Below are 18,616 nucleotides of genomic sequence, written 5' to 3'. Positions count from 1 at the left end.
TTTTGCTACAAAATCTCCAGGATGGTTAACTTGCAAATAGTTGCATTCTTAAAAAAAAAAGTTTGGAGTTTTTAGTTACATGAGGTAAGACTCACAGAATCAGATGTCAATTTTATAAATTCAATTTGCAAACATATTTTTTTTTCTACTCTAAAACAACTGAGTCCAAGCTGGAGTCTATGCTTGTTTGTTTTTTTCTTTTAAAAACAATTTGGATTATACATGCTTCTTGCACTATCTTATCACCTAAGGCAAATATAACTCTGGCACTCAGAAAAGTTAGCACCACAGGTACCTGGACTTTTTGAAAGGAGTTTATAGTTTCAGTGGACACTGCCAAGTAGGCTGATTATAGCCTTATGGTAATTGTTGGCTTTCCCCCAACAGACTGCTTTCCTATGTCAGTCTGCTAAACACAATCTCATCATTTAGTTTTAAGCACAAGACAATTTTTTACTCAGAGTAGGATGTAGCTATTTTTCATTAAATTTCTAACTTGTTTTCAATATAAAATTTCACATCCTACATTTCTTTACTGAATTCAGTGAAGAGCTGTAAATCATTATCTTGTTCAAGAACTAGGATTGACACTAATGACAAAAAAAACTTCAAATTTTTTTGATCTGTTTCTTATTTGTAAAAAAATTGTTATGTTCTTCTGACTGAATTAAGACCAGATTCTGATCAGTTTAAGCAAATGATTCCATAGGCTTTTGACCACCATTCCCCTTCAAAGTCTCTCACAGACTACCAAGGCAGACATGGGAATAACAAGTTTACTACACATCACTTATGTTTGCCTTGCAGACCTCCACGCATCCATGCAAGCCTCCACTCTAGAATTCATTTATTACCACAGATTTGGCTGACATTTTGGAAATACTGTTATTATTAGAAGAGTTTTAGAGTTTTAGTCTGTCTTGCTATTCTTACAATGACATAAACTCAGAGGTCAGGTAAGAGATGGATTCCCTTTCTCTCTAATACAGCCAGGGGCCTGAAGGATATATTGCAAGTTTATCTGAGCCTATGAAAGTGTCTAGTACAAGGCATCACCTCTTCATAAAAATAATTATTGTAGGTCTAGTTCTTCTCAGAATAGCCATTCTGGATATTATTCACTTACTGTAACAAAGTGAATTCTTTTCCTAACTTTAATAGAAGCAAGTTTTTTGCCCTTTACTCAGCTTACAAAAAACAAGTTATCCTTGGATAATATTGTTCATGTAACATTTCATTCTCATTGATGCCTATTTTTGTGACATTAAAAGGGAGATAGAAGACAGTGATTTGAGATTAATCTAGCTGTATTATTCTTTATGAATGGATCACAATAATATTGCAGTTATTTTTCATTATTATTGATTTGCACAGTGTAGCAAAATCATCATTTGCCTCTGTGCATAAACAAACACAGTCTTGACTAGTATCCAATGACATCAAGGTTAAATATTCTAGCTGCCACGAAAAAATGAGGTGATAAATTGATTTTGAGTCATAAGTTAAATCAGGTTTCATAAAAGAAATTGATGAATCCCAGTAGAGTTGTCTTTTCCATTATAATACAGCATATGGGATATAGGGACCACATCTATCTCTGACATCTAACAGAGCATGCCTCGGCATTTAGGAGTGAGCTTCTGAATAGAACTGTGCAAACAATTGATTTTTCAGTCACTGACTGTTGAACCACAGTATTGAAGACAGTCTGATCAGATTGAACTACAATCAAAAATGAAAAAGATTCTATCATGCAGTTTTTTGCATCTGAATTAAAACCAGAAAAAATATATTTGTATTCATATAACACGTTTTAAGCCAGACACTTGTAATAAAAGCAAAGGTATCAGAGAGCATGGAGATCATTAGGAGCACACCCATTTTGAATGGAAGGGTGAAGGTATGTACCCAGCTGGCGAAAGATTGAGACAAAGAGGGGCACCAACACTAAGAGTTTTGAAAACCACCTTCCCCTCATTTCAGAAGAATGCACTAAACATGTTCTTGTTTGCATGTGCAGTAATTTGTTTGTTTAAAGGCTTCTCCTCTTCCAAACAGAAAAGAAAAGATATTTCCTATCTGAATCTATTTGGTAAATTCAACTTGTGTTTTTCAAGAGTTTTGGGGAATGGTCATTTTACATCATCTACCACTGTAATTTTAAAATCAAAATTCAATCTTGATCTCTTGAGGTCTTCTGTGGGAAGAGAGATGTGGTGGGTTTTTTAAGAAAGTTAAAAATATTATGCCTCTTGATCTGATGATAATAAAAATTTCTAGGAGTAGGATAGGGAGAAGTGCAGTGCCAGTGAGATACATTCTTTCAATCAAAGGGTTGATCAGTGAAGGAAACCTTCAGAACATCTGTTATCCAGAAAATCTTATCTGAATATTGATTTTCATCTGAAAACAAAATTCTGCTTTTAGATTATGTATGAACAGTTGACTTAATGTGACCTTTGGCCTAGAATAAGGAAGATTTTTCTGTTACTGTTGTGGCTTGAGGGCTCATGGTCCTACTGTGTAACATAAACTGGTCCAGCCTAAAATGCAGTCACTGCCCAACAGAGACTACAAACTTCATCTACAAAGTAGAAACTGAGCACAGATCTCCTGAATGGCCAACCCAATAGCCTACCAAACTAGTTCACAGTGTCCCAGTTTGATTTCTGCTCCTTATCTGCATGTCAGCACAAAAAACACCACTAAGGCAAGAGGTTTTAATAGTCACATTCTCTTCAGTGCCAGACATAATTGCAAAATACTGTGATGATATACTGCATATGATGCACATAACAGAGAAAATACCTAAGTGAGTAATAGCTGGTATCAGCCATGCATGGGCAGAACATTAATCCTGGCACCAGTCACAATGCTTTCTTGACATAGTGATAACAGTAATTTCAATGATTCACCAGATTTAGGCTACTCGTCCATGAGAACCTGACTCTTGGGAAGCAATTAAATACCATTTGTTCACAGAGAATGAAAGGTCAGGTCCAAGCTCTAAATTACCTTCAGTTTTTTAATGGCAGTAGAAGGTAAGTGCATCAGTAGGGATTCAACTTACAAAAAGGCTAAAACCATCAGCTGGAAACACCTGGAGGAAGAGTCAGTGAGATATTTGCTCAACTCTCTTGATGATTCTATCCAATTAGCTTGGCTTTATCTTCTCATGCAACAGGATGCTTCAATACTGATTTAGCTAAGTAATTACTCAAAAGAACAATTACTTAATTGCTGAACTTGAATATTAACAGCCATATAATAGCAGCTAAATAAATAAAGATTTGTTTTCTAAATCCCAGCAGTTCCCCCAAAAACACATCAGCTAGGAACCTGGACCAGCTTAATCTTATTTGTGGTCATTTTTTCAGTACGTATGTTTCTTCAAGTAGTCCCTGATCATTAATTTTTTACTTATAAAGTGTGTGAAGTTGCAAAATAGAAACGCATTCACTCCAAGCAGAAATTACTCGTAATAATACTGTTGCAGTAGTTCAAGAAACTTACTGGTTTTGTAGCAGTCAGGAACCCAAGATATATTTTAAAAGTGCATCAAGCTCAGGCCACTGAAGTATTTTTACTGTACTCTCCAGAGCAATAAAATCAGCATATAAGTGGGCAGAACAAATCTTCCATATAAACAGAAAACAAACTCATGCTTGTGTTTTCCATTTAAACTCACCTTTAGACATCCCAAACTCTCCCGTTTTAAGGCATTAGTAGTTTTGTTGTGCTTTTATCATGGCTAATTTGCATCTCCAAATTTCAAGGATATCTGCTGGGTGTATTCCAACTAATAAATAATAATAGCACCAAAGATGTTAGTTTGTATCAGATGTCTCTCTAGTACACCTCCCTTTCATTTAACTACTTTTTGATAAGGTGTATCAGCAATTTCCTCTTCTTAAAGCCTTAACTAAAATAATTTTGTTAATCTTTAGCCTGTTGCTTTTAGTCTGTTTAGTATTACACTATAAGCATAATCCTTCTGACACAATCTGATAGCTTCAATGATGGATTAATGTATCAAGGACATCAGCTCCAGGTATGCAGAACACCTTTGCTTCTGTGGACTGCTTGAATTCCACAGAGAAACGTGAACAGATAGGATGTTTCCAGCTGAAGACAGCAACATAGGAAAGAGCAGTGCAGTGTTGTCATTTCAAGTTAAAAGGAAGCAATCTGTTATTGTGATCAGTTACTTAAAGGCTGCTTTCAAGCTAGCTTTGCAGTCACAAATGCTTAAATATTTAATTATTTTTCTAAGAGATCATGAAGCAGTTCCTTGAGTGAAAACAGAACATGCCTGAATTGAATGTACTTCAGTATAAGAATGATAGTTTCATTCACAGGAAAAAACATATCAAAAGTAACATATTTGATGGAACTCTAGCCTTGATGGATGAAGATAAACAGAAGTTGAAATGTAGTGCTGGTTTTGTCACAGGAAACATAATGCAGAATTTAGGCCAAGATGCATTACAAATGTAGCACAGTTTTAAATGCAATACTCAAACGTGTTCCAACCCAGTATGACACTTCTTTGAAGAGTTCTCTATTTTGCAGCGCTGACTAACTTCAGCCATTAAAGTCCAGTTATGAATGGTGAGATGAAGGAATCAGGGCCAAGTGTGTACCTTGCATTGTCACTATGGTATAGATACCAGAAAACTGGTATACTATGTTCCAGGCCCACAATCTGAACTCTTTATTGAGGTTTTTAAGAAAATCAAAGTGCATACTGTCTATCAGTTATTCCTTTGATAAAAAAACATTGCAATGAAGTCAACATGGCCTTCTTGTTCCTATTCCTATTCCTCTTATTCACCACTCACTACTTCACTATTCATTGTTTCCCCTTCATCAACCCATGATGGTTTTCCCAAGTCTAGCAGAGATTTTGCATAAGCAAAATAAACAGTATTTGATCCCAGATAACAGATTAAATTAGTAGTGTATACTGACTGCTCTCAGATGAGTCACGTTCTACTTCCAGTAAGACTCTGCATCCAAACCTTGAATGTCTAGTGCTTGACAAGTAAATTATTTCAGTACAGCTTAGTTGTTGCTCATGTGATGAAGGAAGGAAAACAGGCAGCTTCATTCTCTTTTAGACAGACTCAAATGAACACCCTATTGCATTTGCAACCTACACAGGCTGTTTCCTCCTTCCATGGTGTTATTCTTCCATGGAACCAAAGGACACTCTGTTCTCTGCACCCAGCAGAGAAGACAAATGCTGCTCTACCTATGGACTGCAAAGGAGGGAAGGAGGGAGGGAGGGAGAGAGAGCTTTGTGCCTTCCCTGCTTCTCCCTCACTCCAACTTTGTGCTCTGTTCAGATGCAAGGTGACCCTAAGCAGTTACATGTGTGGACTTAAAGATTACAAGACAGAAAGAAAGTGGATGGTCCCTTTTTTTTTCTCCTCCTGTATATGGAACTCCTTTCTGTCTTTCCTGGGTGCTCCCTCTGTAGACTGATGAACAACAGGTCAGAGGAGACAGAAAGGCTTTTTACCTGCCAACCCCAGAGTTCAGGATGTGTTGTTTCTCCTGCAGCAGTTGATGACACCCTAACAACCTTAGCAGCACTGGAGCTGCATTCCTACGCTGTAACAGGGGAAGCAGGACCAAGGGCCTGAACTAAGGTCTTGGCAGGTAAGTGAAGGAGCAACCAGTATCAAAGAGCTTCATTTGCAAGTGTACGTCTTTGTAATGTTTAAGTCTTAATATGTGCTCTGCTTTACCTGGGAGCTTAAACTTCCAGTTTTTAGAAGAGTATTTGAGAATACCTATTAGCTCTGCCAAATGCTTTAAAAAATGTTGAAGAAACTCATAAATGCAGAGAACCTATAAAGAAAGATTATTTGTGCTAAAGATGTCTCAGAGCTGGGATTTCTTCTTAGAGCTGAGCAGAAGTTTTTCAGATTAGTGGGGGAGGGAGAAGCTTTATGCTACAAACATATGTTTTTTAGCAAGACTTAGGGTGACTGAGAGCATCATTGTATGGTGAATATTTAATATTCAAAATATGAGCTCGAGATTGGAAAGGGGATTTTTTGCTTGGTTGCTTGTTTTCTCTCAACTGTACACATTTCCTGATGAAAGGAAATTTCCATCTCCTTACTACATTCCACTTCTTAAGCTTAATTATCAGAACCAGGGTTTCCATATGAATATCTATGTCACTCAAAACATACTTTATTTCAGTAGTTACCAGGAATTGTGGGCTTGCTGGCAATACCATGTTCCAGAACATTCACAGAGAACACACACAGAGGAAGTCTTCACCACTACAGCAAATCTGATTTAAAAGATATTTGCAGAAAAATAAGTGATTCTAGTTAGCAGCTCAAAAAAGAAAAAAAAATTAAAAACATCCTTGCATAAAGGAAGTCTTTCTTTCCCATGCTTGTGATAATATGAGGGTAATGGATGCCTTTCTGCTCAGAGGCCAGTATGTTTTATTTTTTGGAATGGAAAACAAGTTTAGGTCAGAAGAGGAAATCATAAGGAGCTGCCACATGCTAAGTTCTGTATCTGAGCCATCTACTGACTGCCACTGTATCTCAGAGAGAGAAAAGGGAAGATTCATAAAGACGGAAAAACTATCCAGAACTGGTGGGGCATCAAAGCCCCATCAATGTCCAGTTCAGAAATTCATATCCCCCCTACTCATACTGTTGCTAGCATTCTCAGTTAACTAAGTGAAATCACTCCAAAAGTCACCTCTAAGTATTTCCCCATATTTCAGTGGATAAACTGTGAGCTTCTAAAAAACTGTGTGGTAATAGCATGTGGTAATAGCAACTGTAAATTAATATTCATCAGAGTTCAGGGGAAAAGTAATTGTAAAAATTTTTCTCCAAAATTTTAGAGGCAAGAGTGAAAAACGATACCCTATATAGGTCTATATCTTTTAAAAGTTTGCGTTACTATAGTCATTGTTTTAAATTAACTTTCTCTAGACAAAATAAAGTGTTGTACTACATTGCAGCCTCACTGTTAGGAATGAAGAGAGAGGAGACAATGCAGGAAGGCCAACACATACGACCAAACTGGAGAGTATCCAAGTCATAGAAGAATGGTAAGTTGGTCAAACTGTTGTGTAGTAAGTATTTTGTCTTTAACTAATATCAAGAATTGTCTTGCGTTTAATTCTTTGGGAATGTCCTCTTAATTGCTTTTCCTCCAAAAAATTCTATATGAAAGGAAGCAAAGTCTGTCCTGACAATGAAATGACAGCAGAGACATTCATAAGTCAAGCTTATTTACAGTTTCTTATTTGTGGGGAAGAACCACTGGGAGGAATGGAAGGTTCATGGGTGGTTCCATATGTGAGTCTCTATAAGAAGCCTCTGCTACCTGTGAGAGCATTTTTTCCTGTCTATCCAGACAAGAAGAAAAACTAATTGTCACAAGTGTACTTCATGACCAGATTTTTAATATGGGCGCTTTCATAAAACAGCTTGAACTATGGTTTCACTGGAATTAACCAAAAAACATATACCTTGCAAACTGGGTTAAACACACTGAAAGTCTGAGCTTCTACTTCTGTCTAAAGCTTGGGCCCATCTTTATTGTGTGGGGAAAAATGGTAATCTATCAGGGGCCCTGAGTTCTCTAATCCCATAAAAAGGAAATTAAAACTTTAAAGGACATATATGATGCCAAAAACAACCCAAACAACTCATTTCCTTTATTGCTAATCATGGTCTTTTATGAGAAGACAATATGATAATTTTCTACAAAATACTATAGTGAAGAGAGCTTCCCAACAGACAATAAGGAAGCCCAGGTTGTTTGTCAGCCCCATCCACCTCAGCAGGTTCTTTGCACTCTCCTCAGCAGACAATGCAAAGTCCTGAGAGGACTGTTCACCTTAAAATCTGTGTTTAATCTTTTTTATTCAGTTTACCATTACTTTGCAAGATAGTTTAAACATTAAAAACTTTGTGATTTATCACAAATAGCTTCCCATGATCCAGTCTGCCTTGCATGCAGAGTAGGAGTTGATAAATTGACTTGAACAGAAATTATGTAGACAAATGTCACTTACTGTGCATCACGGTTATACAGAAGCTGTTGACAACAGCTAGTAAAGCTCTTGTGTTAGATCAAGAAGGAGAGGGTGAGTGCTCAAAATTAAGTTTGAAACTATGTTTAACTGTTAAGTGACCTGGAGAATTACTTTCTTAAGCTATTCATTGGTACATTAGTGGATAAGGGAGGCAAGTAAGTCCGATCAGTTACCCAGTGCATCTACTGGTAAAAGCCACAAATATTTTCCTTCAGGAAATGGGAATAAGGACTTTTCCCCATTTCTTCTCTTTCCAGTTTTGCCAGCAAAATCCATCACATCTCATGCCAAAAGATCATCATTCAGGTCAATAGCATGAAACAGAAGGAAGCTTAGCAACCCTTAGGTGCAAGCACAGAGAAATATGCTAATTTAAAATCTCTCTGAATCACTACTTTGTTGGGCATCATTAGTATGCTTTTGGCTGCCAAGAGCCTTTTGTTTATCTTGTTCTTCCTAAACCAAATCATGTACTGTCACCATCAGAGGCAGGCAGGGACATCAGGTGTCATCTAAACTCCTCATGAAATAGAGTCTATTTCCAGTTTCTTGGAATCTCCTTTAACTGCAGAGGCAGGAATTTATTGCTGTTGTGGGGTTTTGTCTTTGAGCAACATGGCTAAGAACACTACCAGAAAACAGTAGAAAGTCAAGTGCATGTCTCGTAACATTAAACACGTTTAGTGGGCTATTGGGATAATGGATGCACAAGTGAAGAGCAAATGAAATTCCCCTGTCACTGCTGAAGCCTTGTTGCTTCCAGTTTTCACTTTAGACTAAAGTGCAGTTGAAAGGAGAATTTTTGGATGAATGTACGAAAACACTGTTACAAAAATAGTAGCATATTTGTAATGATATTTGCTTTTTGCAGCCAAAACCCTACTGCAGATGAAATTTTGTCTTGGGCTCAGAATTTTGACAAGATGATGAAAACACCAGCTGGGAGGAACCTTTTCAGAGAGTTTCTTAGAACGGAGTATAGTGAGGAGAACCTGCTTTTCTGGCTTGCATGTGAAGATCTGAAGAAGGAACAGAACAAGAAAGTTATTGAAGAAAAAGCAAGACTTATATATGAAGATTACATTTCTATACTATCACCAAAAGAGGTAAAGCTGTAAATGTTACATTTGCATTTTCTGTTATCCCAGAGCAGAGACGTTATATCCTGGACTGCGAGGTGAGGGTCCGAAAGTCTGTCATATAAAAGTCTTAGTGTGAACAATAAATCAGGAAAGGAAGGGACAGAAACAGTAGAGATGCAGGCACTGGGCCATTTAGCATTACCAGCTGCAACACATCCAAGTTTTCTATAAGGCTCAAAAACTCCAGTAAGAGAAGGCTGAGAAACAGGTTTGCTTCTTTAGTAATGCTACATGTCTGACAGAGAGAGGAAGTAAGTAATGCAAATGGATTTCTGGAGAAAAAGCACGAAAATTAAGGAATTTAAATCAGAATCATTATAGATTTATCTGCTGCTACAGCTGTCTGGGAGAAAATCCAAATTTCCGCTGGTTATTCCTATGTGAGAGTCCAAGAATGAAAATGACATATTTTATCTAATGAAACATATAATATCTAGGAAATTATGTAAGATTTTCTTCAACCCTTTAACTGAAATAGACAAATTTTGAAATTATCTTTGCCTGTAGTAAAGAAAAAGCAAAGCTACCAAACCGTGTTTTGTAATACAGAGAGATATATAAATATATAAGCACTATAGAAGAGTTTTTCTTAGGCCACATCATGTACCTTTATCTTCTTCGCCTTGTCTCTGTGCATTGCATTTGAATTCCTACTCAATGGCATAATTTATGCTCACTGTGGACCTTGATTCCTACATTTTACTTCTTCACTGCGTTCAGTAATAATTTGCAACTTAATCCATATGAATGAAGCCAAGTGATTTATAACTCCATTATCTTCACTTGTGCCATAGTGTCTACTTTTGCTTTGGGGTGAAATACAATTGCCAGTACAGCAAGCTAATAATAAATTTTTCTTCTAATACCATATTTTTACCAGATAGGTATGTGATGAATGCTCAATTGTCTTTTTAAGCTAAGACCAATGAGCATTTAAAATGCAGACACTAGCTAAGCGTTGTTTGACTTAGAGTTTAACAAAGCTACTCGCAAACTTGGTGCACTGGATGCATACAGATCTCATCAATCCAGTTGCTCCTGCCCATACTGGAAATCTTAGGAGGCAAACAAGAACTGTTTGCAATGCATTAGAACAGCATGGGAACTGAAAAATTCTTGTTCACCCAGGCATCCCATTCCAGATGTTACCTTTTGGCATAAGAGCTGAAATATTTAGCATGACTCATTCAGTGAAGAAGTTATTGAGGCAGAAGGTCTTAGTGTTCTAAACAGATACTTTGTATTCATCTGTTTAGTAAGAAAATACCTTTAGTAATCCCAACTAGTTTTGCCATCTGGCTTTAGTGAGTCACTGAAAAAATACAATGCAAATTAACAGTTCCATAATTAATTTTGTTTTTTGCATTCTCTAAGTGCAATTAACTTTTATTATGCTCAGTGGCTCAAAACCCCACTATCCTGCCAAATTTGAGGGTTTTTTTATCCCAGCTATTATGTTTGATATTGAAGAACCAATTAGATGCACAAACTGTTTTTGTTGATATAAATGTGTGTGCCTGTGTGTCAGGGGGAGAAATGCTTAAATCTTAGTGTGTCCTTTCTGTTCTGCAGAAATGCAATGGCCTGGGCTTGAAAGCTATTCAAACACATTATGAAGACACATGGTTGCAATACTGCCACTCAAAGCTACCATAGCACTGTAGTCCTGCCCACACTCACTGGCTGAGCACCCCAATGGTCTCTCATAGTTGTGTCTTGTATCTGATAACCAAGTGACAGCAAATATTGGAGGAGAATGAGCTTGTCTGCTCTGTCAGTAGCATACTCCAATATGCCAACAAACCAACAATGCCAGATCCTACAGCGGGTACTGAAGATAGAATGAAAATGTATATTTAATTCTCAATGCTGTACCACATCACACCAGTGTATTTCAGAGTGCTTCACCATATATGAAAGCACAGGCTCACACATCCTAAGATATTCTGCGTTTCCATCTTGGTTACCATCCTTCATGTGTCAAGGTATCTTACATGGAGCTTTCCAGGGCTGAAGTCAATCCTTCAGAAAGTATGAATATCTTCCTGTGGTTGCAGAGTAGTAGAGTCAGATTGCAACTTGGTATAAATCACAGTATCTTAACTGATCTCTGCTTGGCATTTCTCTACTCAGGAGTTTAGCCCTTTTCCTCTTAGCTGAGTAAATCCTTGCTGGCCCCAGTGGGCTTTGCTGCTACTGCCATTTCATTTAATCCAGAATGCATTAATTTACTAGGTTTTAGAGCATTTTATGGATAAACTGTACATTCACTCAAATTTCTAAAGGATATTCTAAAATCATCTGTGCATTCATCCCAAGCATAATATGTCCTTTTCTGCCTAGGCACAGGAGTTCATCACAAATGGTAAGTAAATGAGAAGCTAAAACTGAAACTTGCTATCAACTTCAATATGGATATATGATCTCCTGAAAGTATAAATTACCAGATGTTAAAGAATCCTGAAAAGAAGAACAAATCTGAAATAATTAATATTAATGGGGAGATTAACACTATAAAAATGATAAAAATGCCTGGGTAATTTATAAAGAACAAGCGTAGTGCCTGAAAAAAAAACCAGAAAAAAAAATCTCTAGGGCAGCCAGATAAGAATGGTGAATAGAAATCTTCCAAAGGTTTAACCACAAATGCTCAGAAAAAAACCCTGCAGCTCTCTGAATGAGGGTAATTCAACATTCATTTCAGAAAAGTAATTTTAAATACATATAAATTTTTAAGGTAAAATAATATATTTTCAAAAACTGCAGCTGCATTTCACTGTACAGATCTTAGGATGGATGCAAAGACCAAATCAAAATTGAAATAGAGTTGATGGTCTCAGTGCATTACACAGCAATTGTGTGATGATTCTGAAAGAAGCACAGAGCATTACTTGAATAACTGATAAACTCAGCATGTTCAGTGGAGCCCTGAGAATTAAAGATACATATTACAGCTTTTCCACTGTTACTGTTTTATTATTCTGTGCTCATCTTCTTCAGGTTAGTCTTGATTCCCGGGTGAGAGAAGTGATCAACAGAAACTTACTGGATCCCAGCCCTCACATGTATGAAGATGCCCAGCTCCAGATATACACCTTGATGCACAGAGACTCTTTTCCAAGGTTTTTGAACTCTCAGATTTATAAGTCTCTTGTTGAAAGTATTACAGGCTCTACTTCTGAAACTTAGTTTTAATTTTCAAACAAAATAACTTGATTTTTTTGGGGGGGGGGGGTGGGATGGAAGAAAAGTAGTTTAATAACATCTGCAGCTGGGTTCCTGGAGAACTACAGTTTAGCACTACTCAGGCTACTGTGAAGAAAACAAATACATATTATGGTCTCTGTCTACATTTTTACCAAGGTCCTTCTTGCTCAAGATGGCGTGGGAGGGGAACAATGGATTTGCCAAAATACATTTGTTTCACACTCCTTTCACCCTACTGCAGTCAAGATTGCAATGATGTATTTGTAGTTTTATGAACAGTCTCCTTGTGTATCCTCACACTGCATGTGCAAGGTAAAACTGCTTCACTTACCACTTAGTTGTTGCAATATTTAATCCAATAACATAAATTATATCTGTATTTAAAAACTTTTTTTTGTGCAATACAATCCTATGGTACATAGAAACAATTGCAGCAAACCAGAAAGAGGCTTGCATTTTTTAATATCACTAACTAAAAAGCCAATTTTTAAGGTGTAGCATTACTCTACATGCTCTACTGAGTACAATACACTGACTTTTTGAAGCCAATATTTCTGTACAGAGAAAAAGAGCTATTTATCACTGTTTATTTAAAATAAATCAAGCGGAGGATTCCTCTGGGTGTTCACTGCCAAAACTGTGGCATTTTCATTACAGAGTTTGCAATGTCAAAGAAAAAGAAAAATAAAAGAAGAAAAAAAAAGCACAAATCACTTAAGGGATCCATTTCTGGGTGACACAATCTATGCGCTGATATTGTTTAATTGTTAAAAGAACAAAGATTTTCAATGTACATTTCAGATGTCAGATACTGTAATTGATTTATTAAAGACTGGCTATCCAGTTCTAACACTGTTGTATAATGTTATGTACTTCAGAAAAAAAAAAAAAGAAACAAGAAACAACACAAAAAGCTTGATAATTTAGTTTTTTGAATAAAGAAATTTAATAAAAGATTGCCTACATGTAGCATTTTAGAGCATTTTAGAACATTTTGATGAATTGCATCTGTTCTGTAAGATATTTTTTTTTTGAAAGCTAAATCCGGTAAAAAATGTTTTTAAATGAAGTAATGTTTTACGAGGTGGCGGGTTAAAGAAGACTTATCTTAGCTTCTAGCCTCATTTATTTTGAATAACTCCTTGAAAACAAGGGGTTTGGAGAGTAATATTAAACCAAACTTCAAGGGCTTCTAAACCCACAGATCTTACCCAAGCAAAATGCCTACAGAAACACAATGGGTATCTTTCCTGGGTAAAGATTCCTGTACTGAGCCCTTAATGAGAGCTAAGGCAGCACAGTACTCCCATCACTAGGCTGCCATGGTGTTTTTAATAGGTGTTTGCTTGGCCTTTTTATCAAAAATTGTCCAGTTTCAGGACACATTTTGATGTTTAAAGAGACAGTGACTTGGAACTTAAAAAAACCCCATCTTTCATACCTATCATATACAAGCAAAATGAGTGTTAGCATCCCTCATAAACTGCTAAGATATACCAAGAAATCGCTCTGAATACTTGTTAAATATATATATATATGTGTGTGTGTGTATATATATATATATATATTTAATACTGACAACCATCCTAAGACTTAAGAGGCAAGGTTCTTCTCACTTACATAGGACTGAACATGGCATAAGCCCATCGCTTTCGATTGGACTGGAAGGTCTGGCAGTTGTGTCCTTGAGTGGAATCTGGCCCAAACACAGTTGGCTCCAACCACTCAGTTACTTCCTGCGGGCAGCGTCCGGTGCCGGCTTTGGTGGGAGCTGCTGCTGCCGAGGCAGGTCTGCGGGGACACAGTAACTGGGAGGATGCAGGTCTTAGTTTATCTTCTGGGACTTATTTTTTTCCCTTTGTTTTACTACCTCTCATTTTCTTAATTTATTGAACATGCTTCAGATAGCAGATTTGGGGAATTTTTTTAGTCATTCTTTTTACTTGAAACCTGTGTGCTTTTTTTGGATATATATATGAACAATTTAACAAACTGTTTCTTAAACTCATTTGGTTTTGTAATTTATATAGAATTCAGGAGATGATTAAAAGGGCTATTCTCTATTCCCTATGCAAATATTTTAACTGTTGTAGTGTTTGACAAAATGGGATCTAAAACAAAAATCTGCAAAGTGGAAAAAACAAATCTGTTTACAGTGGCATTGCTGACTATCCTACCATATTCAGCACTTTTAAATATTGTTATTTATGAAAATGTAGTTTAAAATGCAAGACAAAATATTTATAAATGTTTCTTTTAATAAATACCTGTTTTGTCTGAAAGTGCTACCGTGTTATGACAACTTTATTCATGTTGGTTAGCTACTTACCATTATGAATAAAATATTCAATTATTATACTGATAGAATATGAGCTATGATGTTTACAAATCCTGAGGGGGGAAAATTCAGTGAGAAAGGACTGCCTCCTTCTACTGTGAAATTCTGTTAGAAAAAAAATTTCTCACTTTTTTCTTAATTGGAATTTAACTATGGTCCTATATATGTCTAGTATCATTTGACTAGTTATATTTACTTGGTACTAAACATATACAGCATCATATATGTATATATTTACATAGTGTAATTTCAAGTTGTTGGTGTTTGAGGCACAACACATTTAGTGCACACATCTAAGCAATGTGTAAGAGACAAAACTGCATGCATAAGTCTTGACAAATGTAGACTTGAATATTCTTAATGTTACTATTTGATGGTGACCTGCTAATCATAAGCTATCTTTATAAGATATTTCACACAGGTAGAAGTTCTTGTCAACACAGACAAGTCATCCTTTCATGACAGTTATAAAGCTAGATGTGCAGGCCCTAAAATATTACCTTAATTTCTAGCATAAGATTCCAAAATCTGTATTTGGAAACTGTGACATCATTTTGAAAAATATTACACCAATCTTCAGTGTAATACAGCAATGAAATCACGTTCAAAATTTATTGTCTAAAATCCTCTATTGGGAAGGATTTAAAAATTAAACATAGGATGTAAAGTTTCTTTCTTGGAGCAAATGCTCATATTAAAATGTTTAATATACATTTTGTTTATCGGTTTGGGTTTCCCAAATTTTTTTATGACAAAAAATGGATGTGGTCCAAATGGACAATAAGTCATGGTGTAACATGATCTCATTGCCTATCATACAGTTCTTTGAACACAAATTGTAAAACAGTCAAGCTATTAAACTGATTTATTGTGCATGCAGTGTACAATACACTTTGAAAAACTGCCTAAATACACTTATTCTATAGCTTGGAATAAAATAAGTATGTATGTAACTTGTATTTCAGTTTTTCATGAGAATGTATATAGCAAGTGCACTACAGAAAGTGAGTTATGTTTTTGTCACTTTTGCCAAGTGTTTAAAATTTCTGTCAAATAGACCCTAATGCCAAAGAGCCAAAAATAAGCAGAGCACTTCTGTACCCTCCTGTCCTTCAGGCTGCAAAGAAGCTGAATCTATATTGTGTTACACGTGTTCAACTTAGCTGTTTACAGTTGGCTTTCACATAACTGAGCTTAAAGTAGCTTGGGATACCCAGGATGAAGCAAAACATACAGACAGTATTATGAGCATTCAAATTAGCCTGAAGGCACATGTGGTATGAAGGGCACTAGAGGTTTGATGGAGAAAAGACATTTGAAAAAGAAAAGAAAAGGAAGATGGCTGCAGGTTAAACAGCCACAGCATGGTACTATGGAATGTGGCCATAGTGTGTCCAGGTCCACAGCCAGTCCATAACTCACTTGAGTACCTGTAGAGTCCAGTCCATTTGCAGGACGACAGAAAGTGGACACAAACCAGACTTCAGCTAGCAATAGCTATTTTTTAAATTAAAAGCATGCTGAAGTGCTGCTAGGCTGTGGTCTAAACCAAGCAAATAAAGGAGACCTACACTCTACCTTCAACAGCCAGGCTTTAAGATGTCACCTCATGCAGAACTTGATTCCCTAGGCAGCAAATTCAATTACAAGGAACATTTGTCTGTGGAGCCAGTACCTAAAATCAGGTGGGGGGCTTTTTCAGTAAGAGCAGCTTGCTGGACTGACCATGCTGTGAGCCCACTCAGGAACCCACAACTTCATATGCAGGAAGTGGTTGCAAAAGCCATTTAGCAGAAGTATTCCACACCACCAATTCAAAAGCAATCAAAGCTGATACAAGAAAGTCTCTAACTTCAGCTACTCTCTACATCACAAGGAGTAAAGCCTCTATTTCCACAGTGTCTGTGAGCCTTCTCCTGGCATTGTTGACCCATCCAACAGAGCCTGAGTCCTTATCAAATCCAACAAAGCAAAAAATTAAGGTTACACATAGACAGACAGCTGCAATGTCTTCTCCAAGTTGATTTGAACCATGTCTAACTACCAGCTTCCAAATAGGGTTTTTCTCAGCCTATAATGCTGGGTTTTTTTAGGAGACACAAGAGTAGCACTGTAGCACATCCTGAGACTTGGAAACAGCACCAAAAGTCCGGTCCTGTTCACCAATTCCCTGAATACATGTACAGTGACAAAGCATCAGCCCTGTTCGAACATGTCCTGAATACTTCTGCCAGCAGTACAAGTGATGATGGTGGGATGAAAGAACAAAGCTGGACAAGAATTTGACAGAAATAGGGTCTGCATATTACTTTAACATTATACCAAAAGCCAGGTTTGCCCCTTCCTTTATCCATGAACTCACTCTGTAGAAACCCACCCTTTTCATTTAAAACAGGAGTATGATTCTGGTGATTCAAGTGCTGACCATCAGTCTCAGACTACTTTCTTTCTTTTCTTTTTTTCAAAAAAGCTTTATCTTAAATTACTCCTTACTCTAAATTTCCTGAGTTTTCCATAGGTCTCTTCACAAGCTGGGCTCACACAGCAGTTAGACTCTCATTCACTGTTACAGAACATCAAAATATTATGTCCGTTAAAGCATTCATTTGGTAATTTTTCCTTTATGCTTCTGGAAGAAGACTTCAAGGAGCTTCATGGGCAGACAATAGTGGGTGCAAGGGAAGCTTTTGGTGGGTGAGATTTCATAAGTGATGGCCTGGGGTTTTTATCAGTGTCAGACAATTCACACAGACTGTACATTCTCCACAAAGGTCTTCAAGTGTGATTTTTACTTATAAATTATTGCTACACTGTATTTTGCCAATACACCTTATCCAAAATTATGCATTTAAAATCATAGGGAAACATTTTTATCTAGCCATTAATTTTAATGTTTAATATTTTGAATAGCAAATTCTCACTCTGGCCTCTGGATTTCCATCACGGAACAAAAAACTTCCAAGTTTTCTTTTTTGACTACCAAAACTACTTAGGTTTTCAAGAATTACTCTTGCTTTTGATATTACATTAGTGAAAATAAGAATTTACTAATGTTTCATAAGGAAGTTACTGTTATTCCAACAGTATGATTTAGTTGTAAGATATGATTGCCTAGTTCCAGTAAGACATGAACAAGGACAGAAGAAAGGCAAGGACACAACACTGACTCCTCCAATGATTGTAATATAAAATGCTGCCTAATAAAATTTTATGGATAGTTGCACATTTTTATAATAAAGTATATTCTTCAAACTGTTTTGAGTTTAGCCAAGAATCTCATTAATGGTGTTATCTAAAACAAGGTTAATACGCACTCATGGTCTGCATACCAGGAGGGATTTACCCAGATCATCCTACAACACACATCACACCACTGTTCCTAAATGGCTGCATCTTCACTGCCTTCCCACTTAAAATTTTGATATGAAAGACTGTATTCAGATCTGTATTTTGTAAATGGGTTGTCTTTTAGTCTCACCGCTAATCTCTGATGTGAAGGCACTGTCAATTGCCCTTTTTGTACCTCTGACAATTAATTTATTTTCTTTTAAGTGGTTAATGTTGCTCTGCTTTCATTGTGGGGTCATCCTTTCACAATATTTGCATGTTCCTTCTCATTGTACGTTAATTCTGAAGATTTCTTCTGGAGGGAGAGGAGAAGGTCTGCAAGAGTAACCTGGATATCCAAAGCCCCAGCTCACACTTCCCACCAACCTCACTTTCACCTATGCAGCCTTTAAACCGCCCCGGTAGGAACCTCAGTACCCCCGAGGCTCTTGCTCAGAAGTCTTGCTATAAGCTTGGGGTACCGACGATCTAGAGCGGCTTGAGCCTTTTTGATTT

The 18,616-nt window shown here is 36.8% G+C and overlaps 1 protein-coding gene across 3 annotated transcripts in view; it reads left to right on the top strand.

Annotated features, from left to right (window-relative positions):
* Nucleotides 1–15,726, top strand: part of RGS17 (regulator of G-protein signaling 17) — a 72,339-nt gene extending 56,613 nt beyond the window's left edge. The window contains exons 3-6 of one of the 3 annotated variants that reach the window (XM_017739622.1): nucleotides 7,016–7,093; nucleotides 8,958–9,192; nucleotides 12,229–12,350; nucleotides 12,592–15,726. In XM_017739622.1, the coding sequence (XP_017595111.1) occupies nucleotides 7,016–7,093; nucleotides 8,958–9,192; nucleotides 12,229–12,350; nucleotides 12,592–12,691 (535 nt within the window). In that variant the 3' untranslated portion in view covers nucleotides 12,692–15,726. Of the gene's footprint in view, nucleotides 1–7,003; nucleotides 7,094–8,957; nucleotides 9,193–12,228 lie in introns of all 3 variants that reach the window. The other 2 variants (XM_017739621.1, XM_008637885.2) reach the window with 2 other exon arrangements.
* The last annotated feature ends 2,890 nt before the right edge of the window (nucleotides 15,727–18,616 follow it).

Source organism: Corvus brachyrhynchos, unplaced genomic scaffold, assembly GCF_000691975.1.
Source record: "Corvus brachyrhynchos isolate BGI_N302 unplaced genomic scaffold, ASM69197v1 scaffold14, whole genome shotgun sequence".
NCBI lineage: Eukaryota > Metazoa > Chordata > Aves > Passeriformes > Corvidae > Corvus > Corvus brachyrhynchos.
This window is presented reverse-complemented; position numbering and strand designations above follow the sequence as displayed.